Source organism: Psittacula echo, assembly GCF_963264785.1.
Source record: "Psittacula echo genome assembly, chromosome: 1".
NCBI classification, from domain to species: Eukaryota; Metazoa; Chordata; class Aves; order Psittaciformes; family Psittacidae; genus Psittacula; species Psittacula echo.
In genome coordinates this window covers 25,631,796-25,658,222 of record NC_137735.1, presented here as the reverse complement: position 1 = coordinate 25,658,222, position 26,427 = coordinate 25,631,796, and the positions used below count along the sequence as shown (strand labels likewise).

The following is a 26,427-nucleotide window of genomic DNA, read 5'->3' as shown; positions in this document are numbered from 1 at the left end:
TTTGAACCCACACTGCAGTCTGTCCTGGGTTCAGCTGTAGCAGTCATTTTTCTCCTTCTTTATCTGATTGGGCTTGCTGGCACTGCACCAGCTACTAAGGAGGAGAAAAATGACTGCTGCAGCTGAACCCAGGACGCAATCCAAGTCTCTACCCAGGTCCCACGCAAAAGTAGTGGGATCTACTGTAGGGGACATTTCTTCTGGGAGCTGAATGAAAACAGGATTGCCAGAGATCTCAACACTTTTTGAACAAGGCATACATCTTCATGCTACAGTAAATTCCTCTGACAAAGCCAACAACATGTGAATGATGTTGTAGTCCTGACCTTCCTTCCCTCACCTACAGAAATCTCACTCTGCTAGTAATTCTCTGGCTGCACCTTTCCTTGCTATAGAGATTACAGAAGTCAGATTTAACAGCTATGTGATCCCAGCAGAGCTTCTTTGTAAGTTCACTGAAGTATACAAAATGATAGGCTTTTTGCTTGCAGCTACCTAGGTCTAGTGATTCTGCTTACAATTAACTTCCTTTTCCCCACACTCCTCTGTAAGGGAATGGTAAATGGAACTCAGAGCAATAAATAAAAGTTTAGATTAATAAATGAACCCATCATTTTTGCAACAGACAAAATATTTGCAAACTTACTGAAGTTTCAAAGAATTAAATACTTTTATAATGAGCATTAAGTATCTTTACAAGTAAGAAAAATACATAACTTACCTTCTGCAGACAACTTACATGATTCATCTCTCCTCCGACGCTTCTAAATAAAAACAGTAAAACCATGAATGTTGTAAGTAAGCTATAAATTTTGCAGTGAAACTTTGCAAGTGTTAGCTTACTTAGGTAAGCCAGCTTCGAAAGAACGTCTCACAGTATTTCTCAAAGATTGGCTATCTTAATAATATTTTTTCTTAAATGTACTTCTTTTAAGTTTAAAAGACAGAACTATCTTTCCAAAAACATCAGGCTAGAGGAACATGCCCTGCTGCTAAGATTTCATAACCTTAATTAAATAAACCAAACAAAAATTTTGCCAAAAAGCATTTAGTTTCATAAGGCTATGAAGGAAGGGAAGAACTCTTCTCAACTAATGTACATAGAGATGTTTTGTATATACAATTACTCATAGAGCAACTCTTCTTACATGTCAAAAAGCCAGCAATTCTTTTTGGCCAGTGGAATTTTTGAGCAATCTTGTAGTGAAATTGTGCATTATGGTCCTCTTTTAAGAACCCTGGCTTCATGCTGAGGCACTCGTGACATGTAGTTTCTTAATCCCTTGAACTGTCTTACACAGCTCTGACGATTACGACATGATGAGCTGATATACTCCACTTATTTTACAAACTACCATTGTATGTTACCATTGTTTTTACAAGGATACTTGTATTTTACACATTTAATCCAACACATAAAGAGACAAACAGTCTGCTTCAAGTGCAAGCATGCAACACGTATCAGAAGCAAGAAACCTACTAACCAGAACAGATTCTTTCCATTTCTCATGAATCACTTTGGCCAAATTCAGATCAATATGAACCACACAATCCTCAACAGTTAGTGATCCTTATGGAAGAAAGAAAATATTTGTTAAAACAAAAAAAAAAACTATCTATAAAAACTTATCTAAGCAATTCAAATGCAGTAGCCTACACTTGTTAATTTGAATTCTGGAGATTCGGCACAAACTGTCATACCTAAAAAAAAACCTCAGCAACTGCAAGATAAAATAAATAGATAAATAAATACATTAGAATTTCACACAGAATCCATTACCAGTGTTCAAAAACTCTGACAGGGTAGAAAAAGCCAAGTTAACATGAATTGTATGTTCCTATATCTTCCTTTTTTCCATTTTTGCTATCAGAACCTTCTTTTACAAACCCACTGGTAATTTATAACCACAGTTTAATTCATGATACTGTGATTCCCTCTGTTTTATTGTATTCCACATGCAACTGCTTTTATGGAACACAACATACTCGCCACTGCCCAATAGCAGTCACAAGCCTCCCTTCAAACACATAAACTCAGAGAAGCAAACTCCAAGTAAGCCCTCTAACTGTAAAGGAGACAGCAGGAATTATCATGGTATAATACTTTTTTTCCTGAAAGATCTTTCTGATAATGTTCCTCACCCTTTCAAAACTAAAAAGGCAGTAAGTACGTATGTATCAAGTAGAAAGGCGTAATTCTATGAATTCAGACACAACACCTTTCTGCTACCAAGTACTTTTTTTTTTGGAGGAGGTAGCCATGGAAGGCAAAGAGGCCAGCAGTCAAATCACCAATCACAAATTCACATCACATAATCTTCAGGAGAAAAATATAAAGAAAGAAGGGGGGAGGGAGTGGAAGAGAGAGGGAGGGAGAACAAACAAGCTACATACTCCTTGTTTTTCTTCCTTTTGCTATCAGTCTAACTTCTGTGATGCATGTTCAAGCTGCTTACAGCTTCCTTCACCATAGTCTCTCAGCAGACTAGTCTGGTTTAGTCTTTTACATCTTTTAAATATAGCTGCCCTTTATCTTCTCTCTAAACAATTCATCTTGTCCTTCCCCACTTTAACTGATGCCTAAAGCTTTCTTTTTGTTTTTCCTAGCCAGTCACTATTTGCATCTTCCTCATCATATTAATATCCCTTCAGAATCTGAATATAGGCTCAAAGCCTACTGCTCAAAGTGCAAATAAGCCAATATATTTTCTTATGATTTTAAAGTACGTGCATGCACAAAAAGACAAAGGCAGAAGGTAGCACTACTGCATCTGTATTTCATACCACACTTAGTTCAGTTCCATTTTTGCATTAACAGCAGCAAACAACAGTATCATAAGGCATTGTGAAAATCCATTCCCTAAAAATCAAGCATGAAGGAAAAAAAGCAGAGGCAAAAGAAGAAAGGTTTTCTCACCCAAACTGAGCGGTTTTGTTGTTTGGGGTTGTTTGTTTTTTATATAAAAATATGGACACAATTATGCCCATACCTGCATCAATGCCAACAGGCCCAAATATTTCTTTCAATTGAAGTGCCAGTTCAGGAGGTAATGTTAGTTCTAGGCAATCTATATTGATGGCTGCACGTGATGTTGGTATAGGACTTTGTATCTTGGCTTTGGCTTCATCCCTGCTTGAAGTTTCAATTTCTTCTCTATCACGTATCTCTCTGAAACTTCCCTGGGTTTCCAGTTCTTTATTATTCCTAAGACCGACCAGAGGTGTGTAATCCACTTCTAGTAACGAAGCCATCACTTTGGAATTCTCTGCATTGCTTTCCGAAGGGTTACTGTCGCTCTTGTTATTTAGTTCAAATTTCAAACTGGTAGAAGTTGTGTTAGGACCATGAGGCACAGTCATGGGTACACAGAAACCTGCATCACATTGTGAGACTAATGGCTTATTTATAGGTTCTTCAACAGGACTCTCGGCTTCTACCTTCTGCTTTCCTGAAACGAACGGCTCAAAGATACCTGCTACTGAGCTGCCTGCATCAGTTCCAGAGGCTGCAACTCCACAATTCTTCAGTTCTGATGAATCCTTCAGTAAGGTAGCAGTCAATGCATCAGACACATCAACATCCATCACAGTTGCCTTGGCAGCCTGACTTTCTGCAATGCTGAGTGATGAGTTCTTATCTTCTGAAGGCTCAGAGATATCACCAGCTCCAATTATTTGTGACATTTGTTCGCAGTCCTTGAGATTCTCACCGTAGTTTGTACTTGCCTTGAAATCAAGGTCTGCAACAACTGGCTCAGCTTCTCTTACTTGAAAGCATTCAGTGCCAACATCTTTGCGTAACTTTTCATCAGAGTCTAAGAGCAGACCTGTGGCCCAGTCTATGTCTTTGTTACATCTTTCATACAGATCTTTCACAGCTTCAAATGAAACGGAATCAAAGAGCTTACATAGCATATTCAGCTTTTCAGACTCATCAATATTGATAAGTTCACTTTCTTCCACAAATGTACTTTTATCATACATAACTCGATAGGGAATTTTTTCCTGAGAATCTGAAACATTACCTACATCTTTGGGTTTGAAGCCATCTAGTCTGCCATGCAATACTCTGGTAGTCTCTGGAAAAAGCATTTTCTTTTCTAACCTCCACAGGAGAGCAAAGTCCTGTGATTCAGTCTGTGAATGGCTACTTTTTTGCCTACATGAGCATGCATCCTGTTTCTCTTCTGCTACATTGAGCATTGACAAGCATTTCTCTTCTCTTGGATGGGGCAAATTGTTATTTGTAAAAGTGAGGGCTAATTTGTGATGTTTCCTCATTCTCTTATTTTGCTGCGGTTTTTTCTCACCTACTGTTTCACTACCCTCTGTTTCAGGTTGGTGCATATGCAAAGTCTTCGTATCCGGTTGCTCTGCAGTGTTCACAGGTGTCCCACGAAGCACATCTACAGTCTCAAGAGCATTTCTATTGTCACCTTCAGCATTTCTGTGTTCATCCAACTGATTTAGATTTGTCTTTCTCATTCTCCTTGACCTTTGTTGTCTCTGTTCTAATGAGACTGTGACAGGCCAATGTCCTATTATTTGCAATTGCTGTGTAACTTTATCTGAACTAACAGAGAAACAGCCAGAGGCTAGATTTTCTTCCTCATGTCCTTTTTCAACAGTATGGGTCCCAGGCAGGCCTGCCTGCTCTTTACCTAATTCAGGATTCTGTTGACTGGGAGTTTTAACTTCTTTATTGCTCTTCAGAACAGATTTTTCTAGTCTTCTAGCTCTTTTGACTCTCTGTCCCATTGTTTGTTCTACAGGCCAATCACCCAGAAAGTTCAGTAGTTCTGGTTTTCCTGATGTGTCAAAAGCTGAACTGCTTGGTTCTGCTTTGTTACTACTTTCTGTTGATTTTGGTTCTGTACATATTTGGCCAGATTGTTCAACTTCAGTTTGAACTTTGAGAATGTTGTTATCGCTGTGCTCCTCAACTCTTTCTGTATGCAAGCACAGAGTCTCTTCAGTCATGGTCGCATCAATCTCATCCTTTTCTGTTTCAGCATTTTTTCCTAGTTTTTCTCCCTTTTCATCTTTCTTCTCCAAGGGCAGTTCTTTTTCTACACGATCTGACAAACAAACATCCAAGTCATCTTGAACAGTGCTGTCCTCACATTTGTGTTCCACTGAGTTATTTTCAATTTCCTTTTCCTCTTTCTGAAGATGCTCAGGATCATGGTTACTTTCTAATGTTAGAGAAGTACTGGGAAAAGTTTTATCATCTTCAGCTAATTCAAGAGGCCCCAAATCAGAAGCGAAAGGTTCTTCCTTTACATCAGAATGTAATGTCCTGAAAGACAAATCCAAATGAAAGATAAACCCATTTCAAACATTCTTGTCCACGTTTTTAATTTTGGCTTCACTATTTAATATTTTCAAATTACAGACCAGAAACCACCTTTTAGGATGCTAATCATCCAGCTGGAGATCTCTAATGAGAGAAAGCAAATTTAAGATGACTTAGCACTAACCTCAACACTTCTTTATAAAAAAGGAGCTAAGCAATGCGGAACTTCCCTTGCTAAGTATCCATTTCTTACTTCAGCATGGGGTTAAGAATACTTAAAAGCCTGTTTTCCCCCATTCCCAGCATTCAGTTATGTAATGAATCACACTGGCTTATGTTCAGCAGCTGCCAGTCAGCACCCCAGGTCCTTTTCCAAGAAGCAGCTTTCCAGCCACTCTTCCCCAAGCCCCTTAGTGTTGCATGAGGTTATTGTGACCCAAATGCAGGACTCAGCACTTTGCCTTGCTGAACCTCATACTATTGGCCACAGCCCATTGATCCACTCTGTCCAGACTCCTCTGCAGAGCCTCCCTCTCCTTCAGCAGATCAACACTCCTGCCCAAACTGGTGTTGTCTGCAAATTTACTGAGAGTGCCCTCGATCCCCTCATTCAGATCATCAATGAAGATGTTAAACAACACTGGCCCTAACACTGAGCCTGAGGGACACCTTTGGTGATCGCTCACCAACTAGATGTGACACCATTTATCACCACTCTCTGGGCTCTGCCATCCAGCCAGTTTCCTACTCAGTGAAGAATACACCCATTCAGGCCATGAGCAGCCATTATCTCCAGGAGAATGCTGTGGGGGACAGTGTCAAATGCTTTACTAAAGTCCAAATAGACAATGTCCACAGCCCCTCACTCATCAACCAGGGGGGTCACCTTACTGTAGAAGGAGATCAGGTTGTCAGGCAGGACCTGTCCCTCATGAACTCATGTTGACTGGGCTTGATCCCTGCCTTTTGATCTCACTTAGGATCATCTACTCCATGACCTTCTCTGGCACCGAGCTCAGGCTGACAGGCCTGTAGTTTCCAGGGTCTTCCTTCCTGCCCTTTCTGTAAAGAGGTATCACGTTGGCCAACCTCCAATCCTCTGGGACCTGCCCAATAGACCAGGACTGCTGAGAAATGATGGAGAGTGGCTTAGCCAGCTTCTCTGCCAGCTCCTTCAGAATTCTTGGGTGTAACCCATCCAGCCCCATAGACTTGTGTATGTCCAAGTGGAACGTGGGGTTGCTAATCATTTCTTCCTGAATTACAGGGACTTCAATCAGCTCCCCATCTCTGACATCCAGCGCAGGGAACTGAGTACCTGAGGATGGCTGGTGTGGCTATTAAAGACCGAGGGCAAAGGCAGCATAAAGTATCTCAGCCTTTTCCTCATCCTCAGTCACCAGATTATCCCCATTATCCAGTACAGGATGGAGATTTTCCTTGGTCCTCTTTTTATTGCTCATATATTTGTAAAAGTACTTTTTGTTATCTTTTATAGCAGTGGCCAGATTTAGTTCCAGCTGTGTCTTTGCCTTTCTAATTTTCTCCCTGCATAACCTAACAACATCCTTGTACTCCTCATGGGGTGACAAGCCCCTTGTTCCTCTGAGGGTGAAGTAATCAATCACAATCACTTTCCTTTTTTTTCCTGGTAGAGCTGGTCATGATACAAGGTACTTTCTGACTCTCCCATGCTGACTCTTCTAACCTGGATGATCTCTTACCTACTTCATCATCTTTCTCATTTTCCTCATCCTCACACACCTCTAATCTGTTGTAGAGGGGTACTTGGGAAGGTGACATAAACTGGGAGGTAACACACGGTCTACTCTGAGGAGTAACCTGTTTCCAACCTCCCCTATCTCCTAGGTCCCCTCCATCTGCCTGGTGTCAAGAGGGTAGGGGATCCTTAATTTCTTTTGTTTTGGGTGGCTGGCTTGCTTCTCTCAGGGATGGTAGAGCACAGTTCCACCAGTTTCAAATACATTAAGGATGCGAAACCCAAATGAAATAATAACTACGAATAATCCGATTTCCTATGCATTATTATAAGGCATATACACCGTTATTCAGATTAGCCACTACGAAACAGTCGTGCCTACAACCAACATAAATCTAGACAAGTCTGAACTAAACATACTCAAAAGCAAGTACGTAACTTGTTTCTACTGAACAAAGAATTCACATTGTACCACAAAAACATCACCTAATAGCAACACACAGCATCAGAAATTGTAATTTGGGACTACATCATTCTGAAAAGCATTTTAGAGATTTTAACTGTTTTTAATCTACAACATACATCCTATAGCATGTTTCTGATAAGAGAAAGTCAATCAAACACACAGTCATATGGGGAGGTTTTCAAAAAGCAGTAGAAAATTGCCTAAGACCCTTGACTGCTCATTTCTAGAAATCCTCAAATTCTTATAAATTAAGAAAACTATGCAGTACATTTCTTTTTATTATTTAACTGATCAACAGCATTATCCAGCTTCCACTGCTACGAAGTTTGAATTTTTACCCTTTTATGCAAGACTACAAAGCTAGTATAAGAATCTAACCTATGACTTTCCTCCTGACAAGGATCTTCACTCCAACCAGCAGCTTCTGCTTTGTCTGGGACTGAAGAATCCAATACTGAACTAACAGTAAGGCAGTGTTCATACCGCTCCAACATTCTTTTGATCTTTTCTTTAGAGACACCGTGAATGTTTCGCCTATGCATAAAAAAAAAAAAGAAACATTTCAGATTTGTATATTACAATGGAAGAAGGGAATAATTCAACAATAATTTCATTATAAGTTTATAGTAAAACTAACCAGAGATTTCAGGGGGATAGAGCAAAAGCTGTGAAACAGCAGTTCTTTCTGTATCAATGCACTAAGGCACTCCACATAAGGTGTGACTCAAACTGCTGCTCCACTTCTCCACCCCACCTGGTGGCCCTCTTCTGCAACTGGATGTTTTGCTTAATACTAAAAACTACCAATAATGCATCTTCTTCAAACCAGTATCAGAAACACACCATACCAGATCCTGACAGTGATGCAGGATATCAGACTGGTTATGGAAGATTTCTGAATTAACTCTTCCTTCTTTAGTTTCGCTAAGAACTCCTTGAACCTTGAGGAAAACCTATTCACTTATTATTTTGGACACACTTTGGCTGGAGATTTTCAGTGACTCTGTTGAGCACCCACTAGGAATATGCTCTGCAGCAGTTCCACCTAGAAGAAGTGAATCCTGCCAAGGATGACAAAACAGAAATTGAAGGTACAGGAGAAAATGTTTAAGTTCTATTTTAGGAGAGAAAATAATCTTCCTTACCACAGTTGAAAAGTGGCCAACCTTAAGCTAGGCATGCAAATTCAGATGACAACAGATACTACAAAATCACAAAACAATTTATGTAGAAAGGGACCGCTCATGGTCACGCAGTCCAACCTCCAGCTCAGAGGAGGTACAACTGGATTAGGTTGCCCAGAGCTTTGTCTTGTCAAATTTTGAATATCCTCAATGACTGAAAGTCTCCAAACTCTCTGGGCAAACTCTTTCAGTGTGTGACCACCCTCAAAAGAAAAAACAAAACAAAACGATCAAAGAAAAAACAAAAACCCACTTACTTTATGTAATAAAAATTTCCAAAGTTCCACCTTAATTATGTTTGTTTTGCACTATCCCTGCACAATTCTCAGAAGAGATCTTTTTAGTGTTCTCTGTGACCCCTCAAGAGATAGCTGAAGACAACAACATGGTTCTTCCTTAATGTTCTCTTCTTAAGGCTGAACAAAGTATTCTTGCTCAATTCAGGAGCATCTGCCAATCTGCTGAGAGTGCACTATGTTCCAGTATCCAAGTCATAAACAGGAGACACAAATGGCCACCCTAGCATTCATCCTAGAGGTACATCAGCCTCCTCTTGGACTTCAGACCCTTTGAACCTGGCAATTTTCTAGGTACATATTATTCACTTACACAGGGTTTACATCTTGCCTATTCTGGCTCTAAGCAATGGCTCTATGACTGTGTAGAAGGTCCTGCTAAAGACAAGGTAAACAATAATGACGATGCACAGGGGTCTGTCCCTCTCACGAGGCAACGACTGCTTTAAACTCAGTGACAGCAGAAACATTTTGAGTAAGGCAACAGACCAGCCAGATGCAAAACCAGTCTCAACCTGACACCATTTTTGTAACCTCAGGAACCCAAAGGAGCAGTCACTGTACCTTAAATGCAAAAGAATTGCAATCATGAAAACATTACATAATATCTATTGCTTTTGTATACAATTAGAATAAAGTGACAGTGAAAAAAATCTCATAATACATATAAAATACCACAAAAGTTAATAGTGTGGGAAAAAATAATTATTAAAAAGACAATACCACAAAAATCTTGACTACTTCACCAGCCACTGCACTAAGTGGTACCTTTTTAAAAATCATATTCTGTGAAAGATATACAATCTAATACGAAATTCTCCTTTATAATCTTACCTTTCAAGTTCTTTGGGTTTAAACTTCCACCACGTGCCTGGTTCTCGGAACACAACTTTGTATTTGAACTGCTGAGCCTGAATAAAACAGATAAAAACCAGAACAAGCCACATCACCCATTTCTTATTCCTGTGAAAAAGCACACAATACATATAGCCTGCTTCTTTAAAGCTGGTTTTTGTGCTTTTCAAAACCAACTAAATATTTGGAATAACATACTTCTGTTCAGTGTTGCACTTCTGCTTATATAAACAGAGATTTTTAAAATATGTATTTGCTTCTCTTACTGTAAAACTGTGTGCTATGATCACAAAAACAAACAAACAAAATCATCATTTTATATCCCCCTTTGAATGTTCTACCTCCTCTGAGTCAAGACGGCAGAACTTCTCCTCTTTCCAGGTACAGTATGCATATCTCCAAGAGAGAGAAAAGCTCACTGCTTACATTCAGAGCTGACCAGATGCAAGCCAGTTCCAAAACAAGCAATTCAGTTACATTAACACAGTTACCGTGGAAAGCATCCTGCCATATGGGAAACTTGAGTGGACTGCACGTAAATGGTCCTTACATGGTCTAGTCTCATCATGACAGAAAAGGAGCCCAAAGTCTAATCAGAAGAAACACTGAAAGTACTGTGCCACTTCTCTCTGCTACTGTTTTCAGAAATAAATCTTATTACCTCACCAAACCCTGCACCTCCCAGAACAACTTTTGTTATACCTTTATTTCAGCATACAGCAAAATCAAGGACTTAATTTATGAAAGAACTATTAATCTGACAATTGTTAATAAATGCAAGGATAATAAAATAAAAATTCTATTCATAAAATTATCTGTGTTAAGTCCCACTGTATTATCAAAGATAATCCACTACCACATGCAGCATACATACAGTACCTGCTCAAAACCTGGCAGTTCTACGTACTGCACTCCCTAATGTGTTTATGTACCATGGTAGGAGAAATCTGCCTCTATATCATACTTAGGATGAAACTAAGACTGTGTTTTCAAGTTTCATGGAGCATCAAACATCATTCATTAATTAGTACTGATCATATTTTAAAAGTAGCTTGTAATTTCACTGATCATATAAAAGCGGAACAGAATTCAGTTTCCAGAACATTTATTTTTGACCCCAAGTACAAAGCACTTGGTTTTGTCACTTGGAAACTAGGCCACGTCAATATTCAGACGCGCACAGAATATGACACTGGGTAATATGATTCCATGTAACACATTTTTTTTGACTCCAGACTTCCTTGTGGAGCAACAGCTAGACTGAGAAAGACAATCTCATTCTAAAACATATGTTGTTGCCATGCTGGTCAGTAATCCCTTTTCACATTGATCAAACTGTAATACTAACCAAAGTAACATAAGGCTTCATCTCCCATGCTTGTATGTTTGTGTTGTCTATTATTATGGGAGAGATTCTCATTTCAAATGCTTCTTTGGCTGAAAGACACATATGCACAAAAGAACGCAATATAGTTAATTTCACCATAAAAGGGTGGACATATACATTTATACTAATGCTCTAAATTTGTTGTATTTTATAAAGTAGATAATCCATAATGATTAACCACTGTGTAAAGGACTCTCGTCACAGCTTGATCTGTTTCAAGGCCCTCTTTTTTTTTTTTTTTTTTTTTTTTCAGAAATGCCCCCCTCACATGCAAAGCTACTGGTACAGCATTATTCTTCTGAATTCACGTATGTATGATAATCAAGGAATGAGAATGCAGATGTAAAATACACCAAGATGACTAATCAATCAGTAAATTCAACTAAAAAACCCACATGATCACCTTAAAGTGGACTTCTTTGTTGCATACAAAATTCTTGACTTTATAGCAGTCTTAAGAATAGTCCACTCTGTAAAACTATATAAAATATGAAAAAGCAAAAGAATTATTGCAGTTTAAATACACAGCAATGAAATGTTTAGAACCAGTAGCTTTGAGATACAGCACAATGTTTCTGTAGCTAGTATGTCTGAACAACTGAAGTTATAATTGAATCATACATTTCTTACTAACCCATTTCTCCACTGGTTTGAAATTTGATAGTAGAAAACTAATCATGGTTCAAATTTAGCAAATAAAAGCTTAAAAATATTGTTCTGTGGTATGCTTAGTGGGAGCCAATATAAAAAAAATACACCAATTATGGAAAGGGGAAAAAAAGATTATTTCTTCTGTCTTGTTCTTATAATTTTAAATTTGTTTTAAATTTGCCAATGCTTCAGTGCTTAAGAGAAAAAAATTAATCAAGAGCAGGAAATTATCTGTGTAAATGTTCTTTGTATCTACATCCTCATTACTTATTGCATATGCATATATAATGGCTCATCTCAGAAGTATTGCTGGGAAATGGTACAGATTAGCACTCCAGAAACAGGACACAACCATGATGAAATCTGAAGCAAAACAATCTTTTGACACAGACACTGGCATTTTTAATTTCAAAATGGACAAATGACTTCTGAGTTTGTGCTTATATTCTTTTTCCACACACATATTAAAATACTCCTATGATGGCATAAATGCTTGACCTGTGAGACAGGCATTATAAGACAGGCAGCTTTCAAAACAGCACACAAGCATTGAACTGCAAAGGAGCAAGCTAATCCCTTATTTCTCACCTCGTTTCCTGTTCCAGTCATGTGCTTCCCCTAAGCAATTGGGATCAAATTGGTATTGTCCATGTTTATAAAAGTAATCATCAGTACTAAGAATGACTCCACCTGGGTTATCCTCAAGCAAAGTCCTGTGAAAGATCAAGAAGTAAATAGCTTTTCCTGCTTCTCCCCCCCAGGCCTGTTATCTTCTACCATACATACATGTATTTAGTATTTTGCACTAAACCAAAATTATTTTGAATGGAAGCAGTAAAGCTGGAAAAAACACCATCCAGCCAAAAATTATATATAATAATTTCCTTTCTTTTCCAAAGGCTGGGGATATCTAAGCAAAAAAAAACTGACAGAGGTTCCCTGCAAGTCTCATTTCAAAACAACAAGGGAGGTATTTTTCCATCTGCATCTAGTGACATACTTTCACACTGACAAATGCACACACAGTGTTAACTGCACCCAGTATTTCAGGTGCCAGCCAGAGGAGTCGAAGCTCAAGCTAGGCTTTTGGAGCATTAGAAAAGAAATCAAGAATTCAACCCATGAAGCTCCACACATAGTACTTACACAAAAGAATTCCAACAGTGGAAAGGGAACTTCTGCCTATAAAGAGCTGGCATGTTTTCCTTCATGTTATTGGAAGGAAACACCTGAAATGAGCAGAGACTGGAAGAACACAGCAGACCTAACACTAATGCAGTGATCCTCTGGTGACACAAACTCCTTTGGCCAGTGACAGCAGTTAAAGCTAACCCTATCTATTTCAATTTCCTTCAGCAGTTAAGGAGCTGCGAGCAACTCAGCTCTCCACAATCATTACCACTCATCATGCTGCATGTACCACAGAGCTGGAGATTAGGGTATAAGCATAACTATTTACAAATGTCAGAAAACTGTCTCTGCCTGCACTAAATCCTGTTCACAATTACACAGTTCCTTTTAGAAGCTCACAATATAGATGGTCTACCTTGCCAAATATGATTTTCCTGATCCTGGAACACCTCTGAGAAGAACAAGTACTTGACCTATAAGTTGCATCCTTTTTCTCATCATGTGACAAACAGGTGACTGCTGTGCTGGCGAGAGGTTCAATTTGGAGTTTCTATCTTGATTTTCCTGTACCTTCAGAGAAGGGCTGCTATCCCAGGCATTTGAAACCACTGGAGAGGAAAAATAATGTTCTTTTTCTGAAGTCCTACAACCTGAAACAGGTCTCCACTGCCCTGGACTGACAGCCACAGGAGTTACAAAGCTGTGACTTCCACTGGATGGATAAAACACAGGAGCTGTGAGATTCCAGTGCTGTTGAGGTTGACATGACAGTGGGGAAAAGTTTAAGTTATAACCCTGCTGAGTTTGCTGCAAATCTACAGGTTCTGGTGTTTTGAACCTGGATGTTTCAAGAGAGACATATGCCTCTAGAAGAGAGGTACTCTGGTGGCTGTTAAAGGCAGTCACTACCTCTTCGTGCTGTTCCAGGCATCTTGCATTAGGATTTCCAGTGACAGCTACTTCAAGTTCCAGAGATCTTTGGGAGGACTCACCAGAAGCAGCAATCACACTTTTCTGATCCAAAACAGTATCTTGTGTCTGATCAGAATTTCCACAAGGTATTTCTCCATTGGGTTGCTTATAGACTTCTGAAGCCACATCATGCTGAGTAAGTATTTCTGACAAATCAGATTCTTCCTGTATTTGTGCAGAAGTGTCAGATGCAGCTGGTGAGCCCGTATGGACACTTAGCTGACTCACTGGTGGCTGAGAACAGCAGAAGTTTTCTAAAACCTCATTATTTGTCCCTGTTTGCTGTGGAAAAAGTAGAAGACTGCAACCTGAAAAAGATTTTTCCCACTCAGGAAATCCATTAAAGCCATCGTGTTCCACAGAACGCTTATGTACTATTTGGTCATTTGCAGAATTGGCCAATTCATCGCTCAAGCTGTATCTCTGAAAGGAATTTTCTATTAAGGAATCCAGTTCTTCAGTGAGCTGCACATCATTTGATAAGACCTCTTCCATCCCTTCTTCAGAATTACTTTGTTCTGCAGTACTTTCCCACCTTCTTTCATTTGCAACAGATCTTTGCTGATTAACAAGAGCTAGCGATGGTGCTACTGTATCAAAACCCAAGGTTTTTGAAGATCCAACTCCTTCAGCATGAGTGGACAGCTCTAGCAGATAATCCATAGCATTCTCTACTGTTGAATAAGGTAAAGAGAACGAAGCATGGTCAACGGAACAAACATAACTTGATGTGAATGCAGTTTTTTTACTACAAGGAGCATTTATCACAACTAAAGAGACAACCAAAACACAGTTCACCAATTCATCTTTTAACACACCTTCTGCAATAACCTTCATCTGTTTCTCACTAGAGGTAAAGACAGAACTCAATACTGACATACTGCAAAATAATAACCTAATAAGCATATAAATTACTAAGGAAATAATGTCTAAAAATTATTCAGTTTAACTGGAAAAAATATCAGAACTGGGTGTTTAAATGGGTACTTACTTTTAACCTATGTTATATAGGCTAAACAGTGCAAAATGAACTGAAAAACACTTCTGAAGACAAAAGAGATAAAAGCACGCAAAATACATTCATTATGGCTAGGACCAATAGAAAATGTCATATCTAACATAGCCTGAAAAAACCCAGTATCTGCATTAATGCTCTGTAAAGCTACCAAATGGAGTATAGGTTGCCAGTGATCAACATGAATAAGATCAAAACCTGGCCCAAGTATCACCTGGGCCCTAAAGCTAAGCTGCTGTTTTCCTGAAAGACAGTGTAGCAAAAAGTCTAATTCCATTAAAATCCAACGCTTTCTGCACACGTTAAACAAAATCTTCCTTGTCCTTCCATCTTCTCTACTGTATGAAACTTATTATTACTCATATGAAGAGATGCTAATCTTTTAATTTTCAAACTATTGTTAATAGTATATCACAATAATGAACTCAGTGTGTTTACTGAATTCTCCAATAAGCCTCTAAATAAATCTGTTATTTTGATAAAGGTAAATCTTATTAAGAGTTCAAAGCACGACTCAGTAATTTCATCAATTTTCATTTTAAAAGAAACAACACTCATAGCAACAACTATGAGAGCGGTATTAAGATATAAACTCTGTGTAATTTAGGTAAAGTAAAAATGGCGATAAAAGCAGTCCTCTTAATAGCTACCCAGCTTTCATACATGTACAAAATAACAATCCCTGCCTTCTTTGCAAAATACTCTTAGATAAAACTCAGCTAATCACATCTGATAACATGAATACAGATTGATTAAAATGCTCCATACATGACTTACTCCCTTCCAAGTAACTCCTCAGATGTTGTAACTCCTCCTGCATCTTATCCATTACTTTTATTATGTGCTAATGAGCTTAAAACCAGAAGAATTTCAAAACCATGCAAGCATGGGAAGGACTAGACACAGACATGAAAATAGTCTGCCAGGAGAGGTGGGTATATAGCTTGGAGGAATACAGAGGAAGAAACACAGTCCAAGCTAGGCTGCAGAGAACTCAACATGACAAACAGAATTTATCCTGCAAAAACTAATCCTCAGTGGAGATGACAAGATGACAGTGCAAAACAGAAAGTTAAACAAAAAAAGCTCAATTCAAGTATTTAAGGAAAAGCAAACGCTGCCTGGACCACATATAGTGTACCACTGTCTTAAAAAACTGTGGTCTAGAACACAAAATATGCCTCTTGCAGAGACAGTTTGTGCACCTACCAGGTATGGCATAGAAACTAAATGGGAAAAAAAATAGAAGACTCTCCTCACAAGCCTGTGACTGCCTGCTCTGTGTCACAGAACAAACCACTTAAACTGCACCTCCATTTATATGGAGCACGCTGCTACAGCAAGTTACCAGCCTCACAGAAACGTTGTCAAACTTGGGGAAAATCCTGCAAGGAAGAAGCTATAACATTTCAAAATATTATGACTCACCTGCTCATTAAAAGCTAAACTCACAAATATGCTTGCAACACCTACACCAACTTTTCTGGAGTCGCCCTAGTTAAGAGCTGTCTGCACATGCAACAAAACTGTAATGACAACTGAGCATTATTTACCTTTAAAATCACATTCAGACAGAACCATATAAACCACAGTAGGATCTAGGTCAGAAAACATCTCTGACATGCTGTTCAGGAGCTTTTCCTTATTGACACTATGCACTGCTTGTGACAGTGAAAAGCTTGGGTCCCCTTGCGATACAGCAACAGCTCTGTCATAACTGCCATTCTTCAGAGAAGGGCTCCCACCAGTTTTTCTTTTCCGTGGCATTTTGTTTTCCAAAAATCAGCTTGGTTTTTGCTTTGGTTTGTTCACATGAGGCTGACAGCACCAAGCTCAGAAATCACAAAAAACCCCTCGTAACTGGGATACATATAACAGAAATAGCAGACCTGGAAAAAAGAGAACAGAGAAATTTCAATAAAATACACAGTCACATTTCCATGTCTCCTGTTTAAAAGATAAAAAGAAAAAATACATAAGGATAGCGGAAAGCATTTTCTAGAAGGCTGCCTTTCCTCTTTTCAAATGGCCGACAGTTAAACAGCGCCTTATTTCCCAACTAACTAGGCATTTAATCTGTGTCTGGAAGAAAAAACAAATACAATGGGAGTTTAAAAGAAAAAATCTGGAACAGTAGAAGCAGTAGTGCAGGGCAGCCAGTTCACAAATACTCCTCTGCTAACGCCTACTGATGACCAGTTAACATTATGGAACACTTACATTCTGTTAACATGCAGAATTTTTGCCCCTTTTACACAAGTACTGGAAAATATAACAGACATCTCCAAGTCTTCCAAAAGAACCTTCATTACTTCCCACCACCCCATCCCAATTTATCAAGAGTAACCAGATTGGGTTCTTCAATGTTCAAACACCGGCACAGGCTGCCCAGAGAGACTGTGAACTCTCTAAGCATGCAGATTCTCAAATCCTGACTGAACACAGCCCTGAGCAACCTGCTGCAGGTGGCCCTACTTGAGCAGTGGGTTGAGCAGGGTAACATCCACAAGTGCCTTCCAGCCTCAGCCTGTGGGAGATCTTTAAATTTTTTTAACAGCTTTATAAGCCATAAAGCCAGAAGAAGCTTCTGTCCACCCCCACACACACACTTCTGCCATAAAGCCTTTGAATAAATTAGTTATAACATTATGGCATCTATAATAACTGCAATTACTGCACGAATCTTGTAGAGAAAAGGAAAGTGATTATTAAGTGAAGTGCAAGCACAGAGTATGGCGTTGTCTCACTTTTTTCTTTATATAAAATAACATCAAAGCTCTGCTGTGTCCTAGTGATGCTCATAATAAACTTATTTATAATTTTTACACGAAGACTATCAAACTTTGGTAAGGCTCAGAATCTCAAGTTAATTACAGCAAAGAGTCACTATTTAGTGATAACAGTTACTGAGTAGGCCATAAAATACATGTTTCTATATAAAGATAATTTTGCCAGTGATGACCATTCAACATGATTCAACATGTGCAAATAAATCAATGGCAGCATTTCCAAGTCCACTTAGTCCTTCCCTCCCTGGATCATTGGCAATCAAACAACAATGCCAGATCAGTGCCAGATTTGGACAGCACTTCTCCTAGCAAACTCTTTCAACTACCAAGAGAAGTTTTAGAATGTGTGGATGTTCCATTCCCAAGTCATAGAAACTTACATTAAAAACCCTGACAACTCCAGGATCCCAGGAGTTTCTACCATATGTGTATGGACATAGAAATGGACAGAGAAATGAGACAGATGAACCTGAAACAATGAAGAAGTCAGGGAAGTCCGAAATGCATGACAAGGAAAACAATACCCAGGAAAAGGAAGAGGTAGACTTCCAAAACTAAAGGAGAAATGACAATGGAAGATGCTAGTTAGCCAGACTGAGCTAGGACAACTGCAGCTGCTTTTTTTCATTATACTTTTTTTGGTTCACCTCTCTAATTAGCCATCCTAACACCATTCTCTACTGTCACAAAAAGTAGTCAAGCAAAACTATTAAAAAAAAGTTATAGCAAGTCCTGTTTCTCAAACTTGTATTTCTAATTAATTCATCCTCCAACCAGTAAAAAAGTGGAGACCTAACTTCACACAATATGTCAGTGCTAAAATATTGTTATTGTTCCTCACTAAAACAGGTTCAGTGACAAACAAAAGATCCTGCAAGGGAGAAAAGTATTCATACACCCTGACATTACTGAGCACCAAGAGGCTTTAAGCAGAACATTCCAGGTGTTGCCAGTGCTTTAATCCAGCTCTCTTATAACGATCAATCCTGTAAGGACCTGCTGCTGAAAAACACACTTTGAAGCTAGGACTTTTAACAATTGATTGCCTTACATTGGGTATGGAATATCCTATAAGGAAGTATTTCCTGCATTAGGCTGTGTATTCCACTATCTATTAGGATTCCCTACTCTAATGACCTAATGAAGTCACACACTTCAGTGTCCATCAATCTCAACCAGTGAATTTACAGTGCATTACCTCAGGGTTATTGAGGCCTAAACTGCTTATTGCAGTTAATCACAGAAGGGAAAAATGCAGAAGGGAAAAAAGACATCAGTCACCTCAGAACTTACACACAGGTCAAAACCTTGGTGACCCACTACATTCACATACACTAAGGCAATGCACAGATCCACATTTTGTCTCATCTCTCCGTCTAAAGTCTTAGTAGAATTGTAGAAATAGTTAAACCTATCAAAAGGATAGATCAGCATTGCCAAGGATTTTATTTAAATAAGGTATTTACCATGGCCAGTATTGCACAGGTATTTTGACAGAATCTCTTTTGTTTACCACAATATTTTCAATTCAATTCATGGACAGACTCCTGGGGAATACCTTCTCTTGATATTAGCAAGCACAATAGAAGTATATAAAAATAGATGCCTGCACACATACAAGGAACACTGTACTGTGAGAGATAATACTAACACACTCAAATGAAAGGACTGATTTCTGCTTGCTTTTAAGAGCATGCCCTGAACTTTACAGAGGATTTTATCTAGAGACTTGCCTTTGCAGAGATTCAAGTTTCTCTGAAAATTAGTTAGTATGAAAGAGGAAACAATTTTAAATAACCCAACAGCCAGTCTTGGCTCAGCTGCATTCACTGGTTCTGGATAACATAATATGAATCAGCTAATCTGTTCTGGATGAGGGTTGTTTGGTTGGTTTCTTTTTTTTTTTTTCTTTCCCCAAGATGGAAATGGAGTTGTAACAACATAATGGTTTAGAAGAACAGAGCTGTGCTGAACACACTGAAGGGGAATTCTAGACAATTAGCCAGAGGCTGCAATATACTTGTCAGTTCTGGGTACCATCGTTTGACACACATGCAATTAGAGCAAACAGCTGTTTCATTTCAGCACTGAAGAAAAACAGTACTCCTGGGGCAGTCTCCACTTCATCTCCAAAACCAAAGCAAAACAAAATCAACAAGCACCTCCTCACTCATAGTTCTTCAGAAATACACATCTCCTGAGATTAAAGATCTCCTCCTATTTTTCTCCAATGTAATTCAACTACCACAAACAAGCATATAATCAAGAATCTGCCTGTATGAAAATTACCTTACGAATTAAGCAATTTTACAAATAAAAGAGATATTAAGATACCAGCATTCTCTACAAAGTACGATAATTTCCAAATCCTACCAACTTAGAAGAGAAAAAGTCGACTTGTCAGGTCAGGGCACTTTAATCCTTCTAGCTGGCCAGAGTTTATTTCTGACGGTAGATTATGAGCCTCATGTGTTGCCTGTTCCAGTACTGCTATCCCTAAGGAGCTGGATGGATTCACTACAGACATTCTGTAGGCACAGACACATGTAGCCAGAGATCAGATTCCATTGCTGGCAATCCAGTCACTACAGAAACAGGCAGGCACTGATGTAATCAGCCTAACACAACACACTTTTCTGTTTGATGGACAGAACAACAAAGTGTAGAGAAGTGGCCAGCCTGGCACAGCAAGAAGATGGGCCAAGATCTCAAGTCTCAATCACAGCATCTTACTAACAACATTCAACCTTCCAGTGAAAGGAAAACCAATTGTTTCATAAACCAGTTCTAAGAGTGTGTCACCTCTATCACCTAGGTGAAAGAAAGAAAGATGTTTACAATAAATACAAACTGTATGTCAGTTATATAGAAGAGGAAAAAATATGCAAGTTTTCTTTCCCCTTCCCTCTCCATTTTTTTCACTCTTAACTAAATTCATAAACTAATTGATAAAGCATTACAGTCATATGAAAATATGTAAGAAAATTCTTCCATAAAACATGTAGTGAATTTAAATCACTGTACTTAGCGCACAGAAATTCCTTTGTAGAGTCACGTTCTAAAAGGTTCCATTTTATTTTCATTAATACAATTGTTCATTGAAGAAATTAATCTGAAATAATAGTATAATAGTCATCCTGGTCTGGTTCCTCACACTAAGGGGAAAAAATGAAAATGATAAAAAAAAAAAACCAAACAGGTTCCAACACAGGTAATGCAAATTTTAACTTTAATTGTAAGTTGTCCTTAGAAAAATTTTAAAGTGTACTCTTCCTTATGACACATAATCTAAACCTTGCAAAAATTTAAGCACAGATGGGGAATCCTCAATAACCCTGTTATTTTTAAAAGATGTAAGATTTCATTTATTCTAGGAAGTAACTGCTAACATACACTTGCCATACACAAGCCATCACATTGCTAATCAGTACTGTTATACCAACAAACTTGCTGAGAATTCTCCTAGAACTCTGAAGAAATTTAAAAAAAAAAAAGGATACAAATGCCCTTTCCAAAACGAAGCTAAAAGGCACGAGTCATGTTTACACTGAGGCTACATTAAATTTTCCACCTAAACGTATTTTGTTTTCTATAGCAAATGCCCTCTGCTTTCTAAGAACTGCTATATGTTGTTGGAGAACTGTATTTTTACAAAATTGGACAAAAGCTACTATAAAACAACATTAGGAGTCATCTGACTTCTGAAATGTCTGGGAAAACAATGTAAGTCTCCAGCTTAAGACAGGCATTATTGTTTTATTTCAGTGTAACATGAAAACGTATATGCACTTGTTGAATTACGATCTGATGAAGGCCTGATACATCCCATACATCTTTTACACTGGGATGTCTTCTTCAGAACCACACATGGTACCTCGCATTTCAAAGATGTCTTAAAATTCTCAAGTAAAATGGACTGACTGCAAGTCCTATTATACATATAATCTCAAGTAAAGGAAGAGAAAGAAACAGGTAGTACTCAAGAAGAGACAGTACATACAGGAGAAAGAGAGACTGAACTACTTTATAGTGCCTTAGTTGATATCAAAAGTATTCACAAAGATCTTCAAATCAGAGACACTTCACTGCAAAACAATCAGCAGTAAACATAATTTTTGAAAGTCATTAACAAGAACTTATTTTCAAGCAAACAGACCAGAAAAAAACGTTCTAATCTCTATTCAGGGTTTACTAAAAGCATCCAGCAGCGCAATACATATCTGGTTTAACTGTGATCAAGTTCAAATGACAAATAAGTTGCCAGTATTACTTTTCTTCCTTTTTTAAAGACAAAGGAAGTCTCCAGCCTTGACACAATGTAACATTTCACCAATATGACCATAGCTGCCGGATTGTATCCATTTTTAAATTTCTGCAATCAATTTAAGGAAGTTTCACTCCATGCATATAACCCAGGTTGATTCTGGGGTTGGGGCTTTCCTGTTGATTTCGGTTTTTTGTGGGGTTTTCTTTGTTTGTTTAAAATTTTGGGTTGCTTTTGCTTTTGGGGTTTTTTTAACAATTTTTTATTTCAAACTACATAAAACATCGCGTAATGGTCATTTGCATTTCCTGGCTTTCAAAAAACACACACATGTATATACTGACATACTGGAGACTGAAAAAAACCCAACCAGCGGTAATTCAAATAACATAGTAATAGCATAGAACTTACATTTTCAGCTTCACTGAGCTGCCTTGCAGTGGGTCTGATCTCATCTTGCCAAAACCACCGCTGATGGCACATTTAACAAAGATCTGCTGTAAAGAAATATAACACAGTCTTCTGTCAGTAAACCATAGTTTCAAACATACAGATCAGATGCCAGCAGACGTGGATGTCCCTCCTGACAGAAGAATAATCAGAACACAAATTAAAATTGATGTTTTGCTCACAGACCATACAACTTTAAGCAAAGCTTTAACAGTAGGCAATACATATAATTGTTCTAGTAGATTAAGCACAGCTAACATTTTACTGACAAAGTACCCAACAAGCTGAGTTGAGCTCAAATGTAAGTTTTCTTAAGTGTAAGAATACCTTCTTGATTTCAACTACTGATTTCTCATCTAAAAAAGCTGACTAACATCAGGTAAATAACATAACGGTGGCAGAATTAGTTAGAAATAAAAGTAAGTTTCCTCACTTGTCTTTCACTTGGTTCTTCACCACAGCTCTTAACCATCTTGAAAAGGTCTACATATCCATGCAGGTCAAGAAAAGATTTGTTCCATCATGTGGGGAATTAGGCAAAGTAAACCTGGTACATCAAAATCAGCATATATTACTTACACCACTAACTTGCAGTGCCCATCAATGCTAAAAACCTGCACTTCTGTTCATCAAAGTGGCTGCAAACTCTTAAATCTACTGTGTCCACACCAAAGAAGTCAGGTCTATCTACACAAAGCCTGACTTAATTCCAGTGCACATTTTAGCCTAGAGCTCATTTTCCTGACAAGTCTTTCAATCAAAATAAAATAAATTAAAACAAACAAAGAAAAAACCCAAACTAAACAAACTATGAGCATAGACACTTAAGTCAGGTAAAAAATTTGGCACAAATACTCTGTAGCATTCCTACCACAGCATGTTGATGGCTCAATTACTTTATAGCAGTCTTCACAGAGTCAGAGAAACCTGTCTCCCTTTTTGAATCTACCCTCATTCCACTATGCCAGCAATTAAGAATTGTCATCAAAACATACAGAGCACTTCACATAAGCAAGAACTTTATGATGAGGTCTGAATTTACAAAGTAAAGGACCAGTTGTAGGCAGAGAATGCTATTCACCCCACCTCCAAACATGAGCTTCACAAAAACCACACCAAGAAAAGCTGAAATGCCATTCAGCAATTTTACAGAACATTCCATCTGTGAATATAAATTCGGCCTAGAACAGAGTGAAAAGGCTAAAGTGTACCTGCTACTGGATTTACACTACTCAGACTTCTGCTGTCTGGATCAGGCTATAACACACACATTCAAATACAAAGGTTATTTCCACATCTGTTTTCTTGCACTTTGAAGTCTCATAAATGGAGCAAAACAAGTATTTAAATACAAGCACAGGAGGAAAAAAAGCAGCCAAAGAAATCAAAGTGGACCAAATCATTGTACCCTGTAGCTCTATTTATAAAAGAAGCTTTTCTTTGTGGTCAATGTTTGAGACTATTCCCTAGAAAACAAAAGGTAAAATAGGGAAGAAAAAAATTAAATGCTTTCCAGCAGATTCTTCTCAGTAAGCGTAATGGTAGCAAAAGAGACAGTTTGGGAGCCTTTTGTGCTCCTCCATTTCTGCCAGCAGTCAGCAACAGAACAGGCCACCTAAACACTGTTACTTAATGTGAAAATCTACACCCAGCTAGAGGCAAAGCACTTTCAAAAACACTTCCAGCATCTTTTCTGCTCTTTTCCTTCTCCCGCTCAGTGTTATTCCCACCAGTTGTTCCAAGGGCCTTGCCTATTTCAACACTTTTAACTAAGGTCCTCTTTTTCATATCACATTCTGTACAAGTGCAATATACTAACATAAACATCTCAAAACACTTGTTTTATGCAACCTGCTCTGATAAGGGTTTTTTCCCACTGTTGTGATTTTTAAGCCTTGTGCATGACCTGGACCAGGGAGATTCTTTTGACGCAACTGCAAAAAATAAAATTTACTTTGAGTACAAAACAAAAAATTTCTCCAATTACACACACAGTTCAACCAAACCAGCACAAACTCATCCAAAGTAAATGTTTAGGAAGTAAATACACCTTTCAGGAACAGCAGAGCCATGTTTGCCAGGAAGGACTCAAAGGCTCTTCTTCACATGCCACACATCAGGAGAAGGCTGAGTTGGTCAGCTGGTGTTTGACAGGTGACAGAAGGTGCCAAACTCCACATCGCATGGTTTCCCTTTATGCCAGGAAGCTGCTCCTGATACAGGCCTCCAAACTCCCAAATACAGACAGATCTCCTGCTGGCTGCACATGGTGTCCTGGGTTCAGCAGTAGCAGTCAGTTTTCCTCCTTCTTAGTAGCTGCTGCAGCACTGTGTTTTTGACTTTCAGCCTGGGAACAGAGCTGATAACACCGATGTTTAGACTGACCAAGGACTTTGTGAGTCTCATGCTCTGCCAGGGAGGAGAAGCCAGGAGGAAGCAGGGACAGGACACCTGACCCAAACTAGCCAAAGAGGTATTCCATACCACAGCACGTCATGCCCAGGATGTAGAACTGAGAGTTCCCAGAAGGGCTGGATCACTGCAGGGTGGGGGTGAGGTACCGGTCGGTGAGCGGTTGTATTCTCTTCCTTGTTATTTCCTTTATCATTATTACTATTAGTGGTAGCAGTAGTGGTTTGTGTTATACCTTAGTTATTAAACTGTTCTTATCTCAACCCGTGGGAGTTGCATTCTTTTGATTCTCCTCCCTGTCCCTCCAGGAGCGGAGGGAAGAAAGGTGGGGGGGGAAGTGGACTTCGTGGTTCTGATTTACAGCCTGGGCTTAAACCACGACAGTTCTTTTTGGCGCCCAACATGGGGCTTGAAGGGTTGAGATAACAACAGATCTGACCAAGGCACAATGCTGATTTATTGGCTCTCAAAGTTGTTTCTCTTGATGTCACAGTTTCAGTATGCTGTAGCTTACTTAGAGCCGGTATTTGCTGTGTTAGTGTTTATCAAGTGTGGGCCTTGGGCTAAGGTTCTTGTTTCATTGTACTTTATGGTAATGGCTTGTAACGCGGGCGGGCTCCGGCAGCAGGGCGGGATGGACGTGGCCGTGGACTTGTACCTGGCCGTCCCGCTGCTCTTCACTGTCCTGGCCCTCGTCCTCGCGTGCGTCTTTCTGAGGCTGCGGGGAGCTGAGGGGGAGCGGCCCCAGGAGCCGGCGGCGGCCGAAGCGGCCCGGGAGAGGGGCCCCGGGGACCAAGCGGCGGCGGGAGCGGGGCCGGAGGCCGGGAAGGAGGCGGCTGCCGAGCAGCGGGAGGAGGCGGCGGAGGAGCCGAGCCCCACGGCCGAGCCCAGCCCCGCGGCGGCCGAGAGCATCCCCCAGCAGCCGTCTGCCGAGCCCCGTGAGCCTGAGCCCCAGGAGAATGCAGGAGACCCCGCAGCACTTTCCAGCAAGGCAGAGGAGGAAGATCTGGACTCAGAAAAAGAGAAGCTGGTGGTGAGAGAGCCTTCAAGCACAGCAGCTACACCAGCCCCAGTGACAAGTACAGCAGCATCATTTGAGAGTTCTGAAGGTTTTGAATGGCCTTTGGGTACCCTTGGGACCTGCCTGCTGATTGTGATGGGGATCACCATGTGGGCACACACACAGAGTGTGTTCTACCCACGGCCATTTTGTCTGATCCCGAGAGTTAAGCAGAGTCAGGTTTGGGTCTTGTCTGGGTTTAGACAATACAGGGGGACCGAGAGGTTTTCCCCAAGGCTGGACAGTCATGAGTGTCACGGTGTGTGGGACAGTATGGGCGAGTATCTAATCCACTGGGCCCCTCCAGTGCTTTGGAAGCGTCGGAGATGGAAGGCAGCTGTGTGGAGTCCCCGACGACAAGTTGCAGAGACTGCTGCAGGGGAGGGTGAATTATTTTGAGCCTGATGGGCCCATGACACTTCAGGCCATCAGGGCAGAGATGCAACATAGAGATGGACTCATGATCGAGGGGTGGACTT

The 26,427-nt window shown here is 39.5% G+C and overlaps 1 protein-coding gene across 3 annotated transcripts in view; it reads right to left on the bottom strand.

The window, feature by feature from the left end:
- N4BP2 (NEDD4 binding protein 2) overlaps positions 1–23,542 on the bottom strand; it is a 37,560-nt gene extending 14,018 nt beyond the window's left edge. For 2 of the 3 annotated variants that reach the window (XM_080629958.1, XM_080629960.1), the window contains exons 1-11: positions 22,910–23,542; positions 22,438–22,523; positions 16,527–16,862; positions 13,402–14,632; positions 12,444–12,568; positions 11,166–11,254; positions 9,797–9,873; positions 7,861–8,016; positions 2,991–5,299; positions 1,485–1,570; positions 722–764 (exon numbers count right to left, since the gene is read on the bottom strand). In XM_080629958.1, coding sequence (XP_080486084.1) covers positions 722–764; positions 1,485–1,570; positions 2,991–5,299; positions 7,861–8,016; positions 9,797–9,873; positions 11,166–11,254; positions 12,444–12,568; positions 13,402–14,632; positions 16,527–16,740 — 4,330 coding nt within the window. In that variant the 5' untranslated portion in view covers positions 16,741–16,862; positions 22,438–22,523; positions 22,910–23,542. The remainder of the gene's footprint in view (positions 1–721; positions 765–1,484; positions 1,571–2,990; positions 5,300–7,860; positions 8,017–9,796; positions 9,874–11,165; positions 11,255–12,443; positions 12,569–13,401; positions 14,633–16,526; positions 16,863–22,437; positions 22,524–22,909) is intronic. The other variant, XM_080629959.1, reaches the window with a different exon arrangement.
- Positions 23,543–26,427: the final 2,885 nt, after the last annotated feature.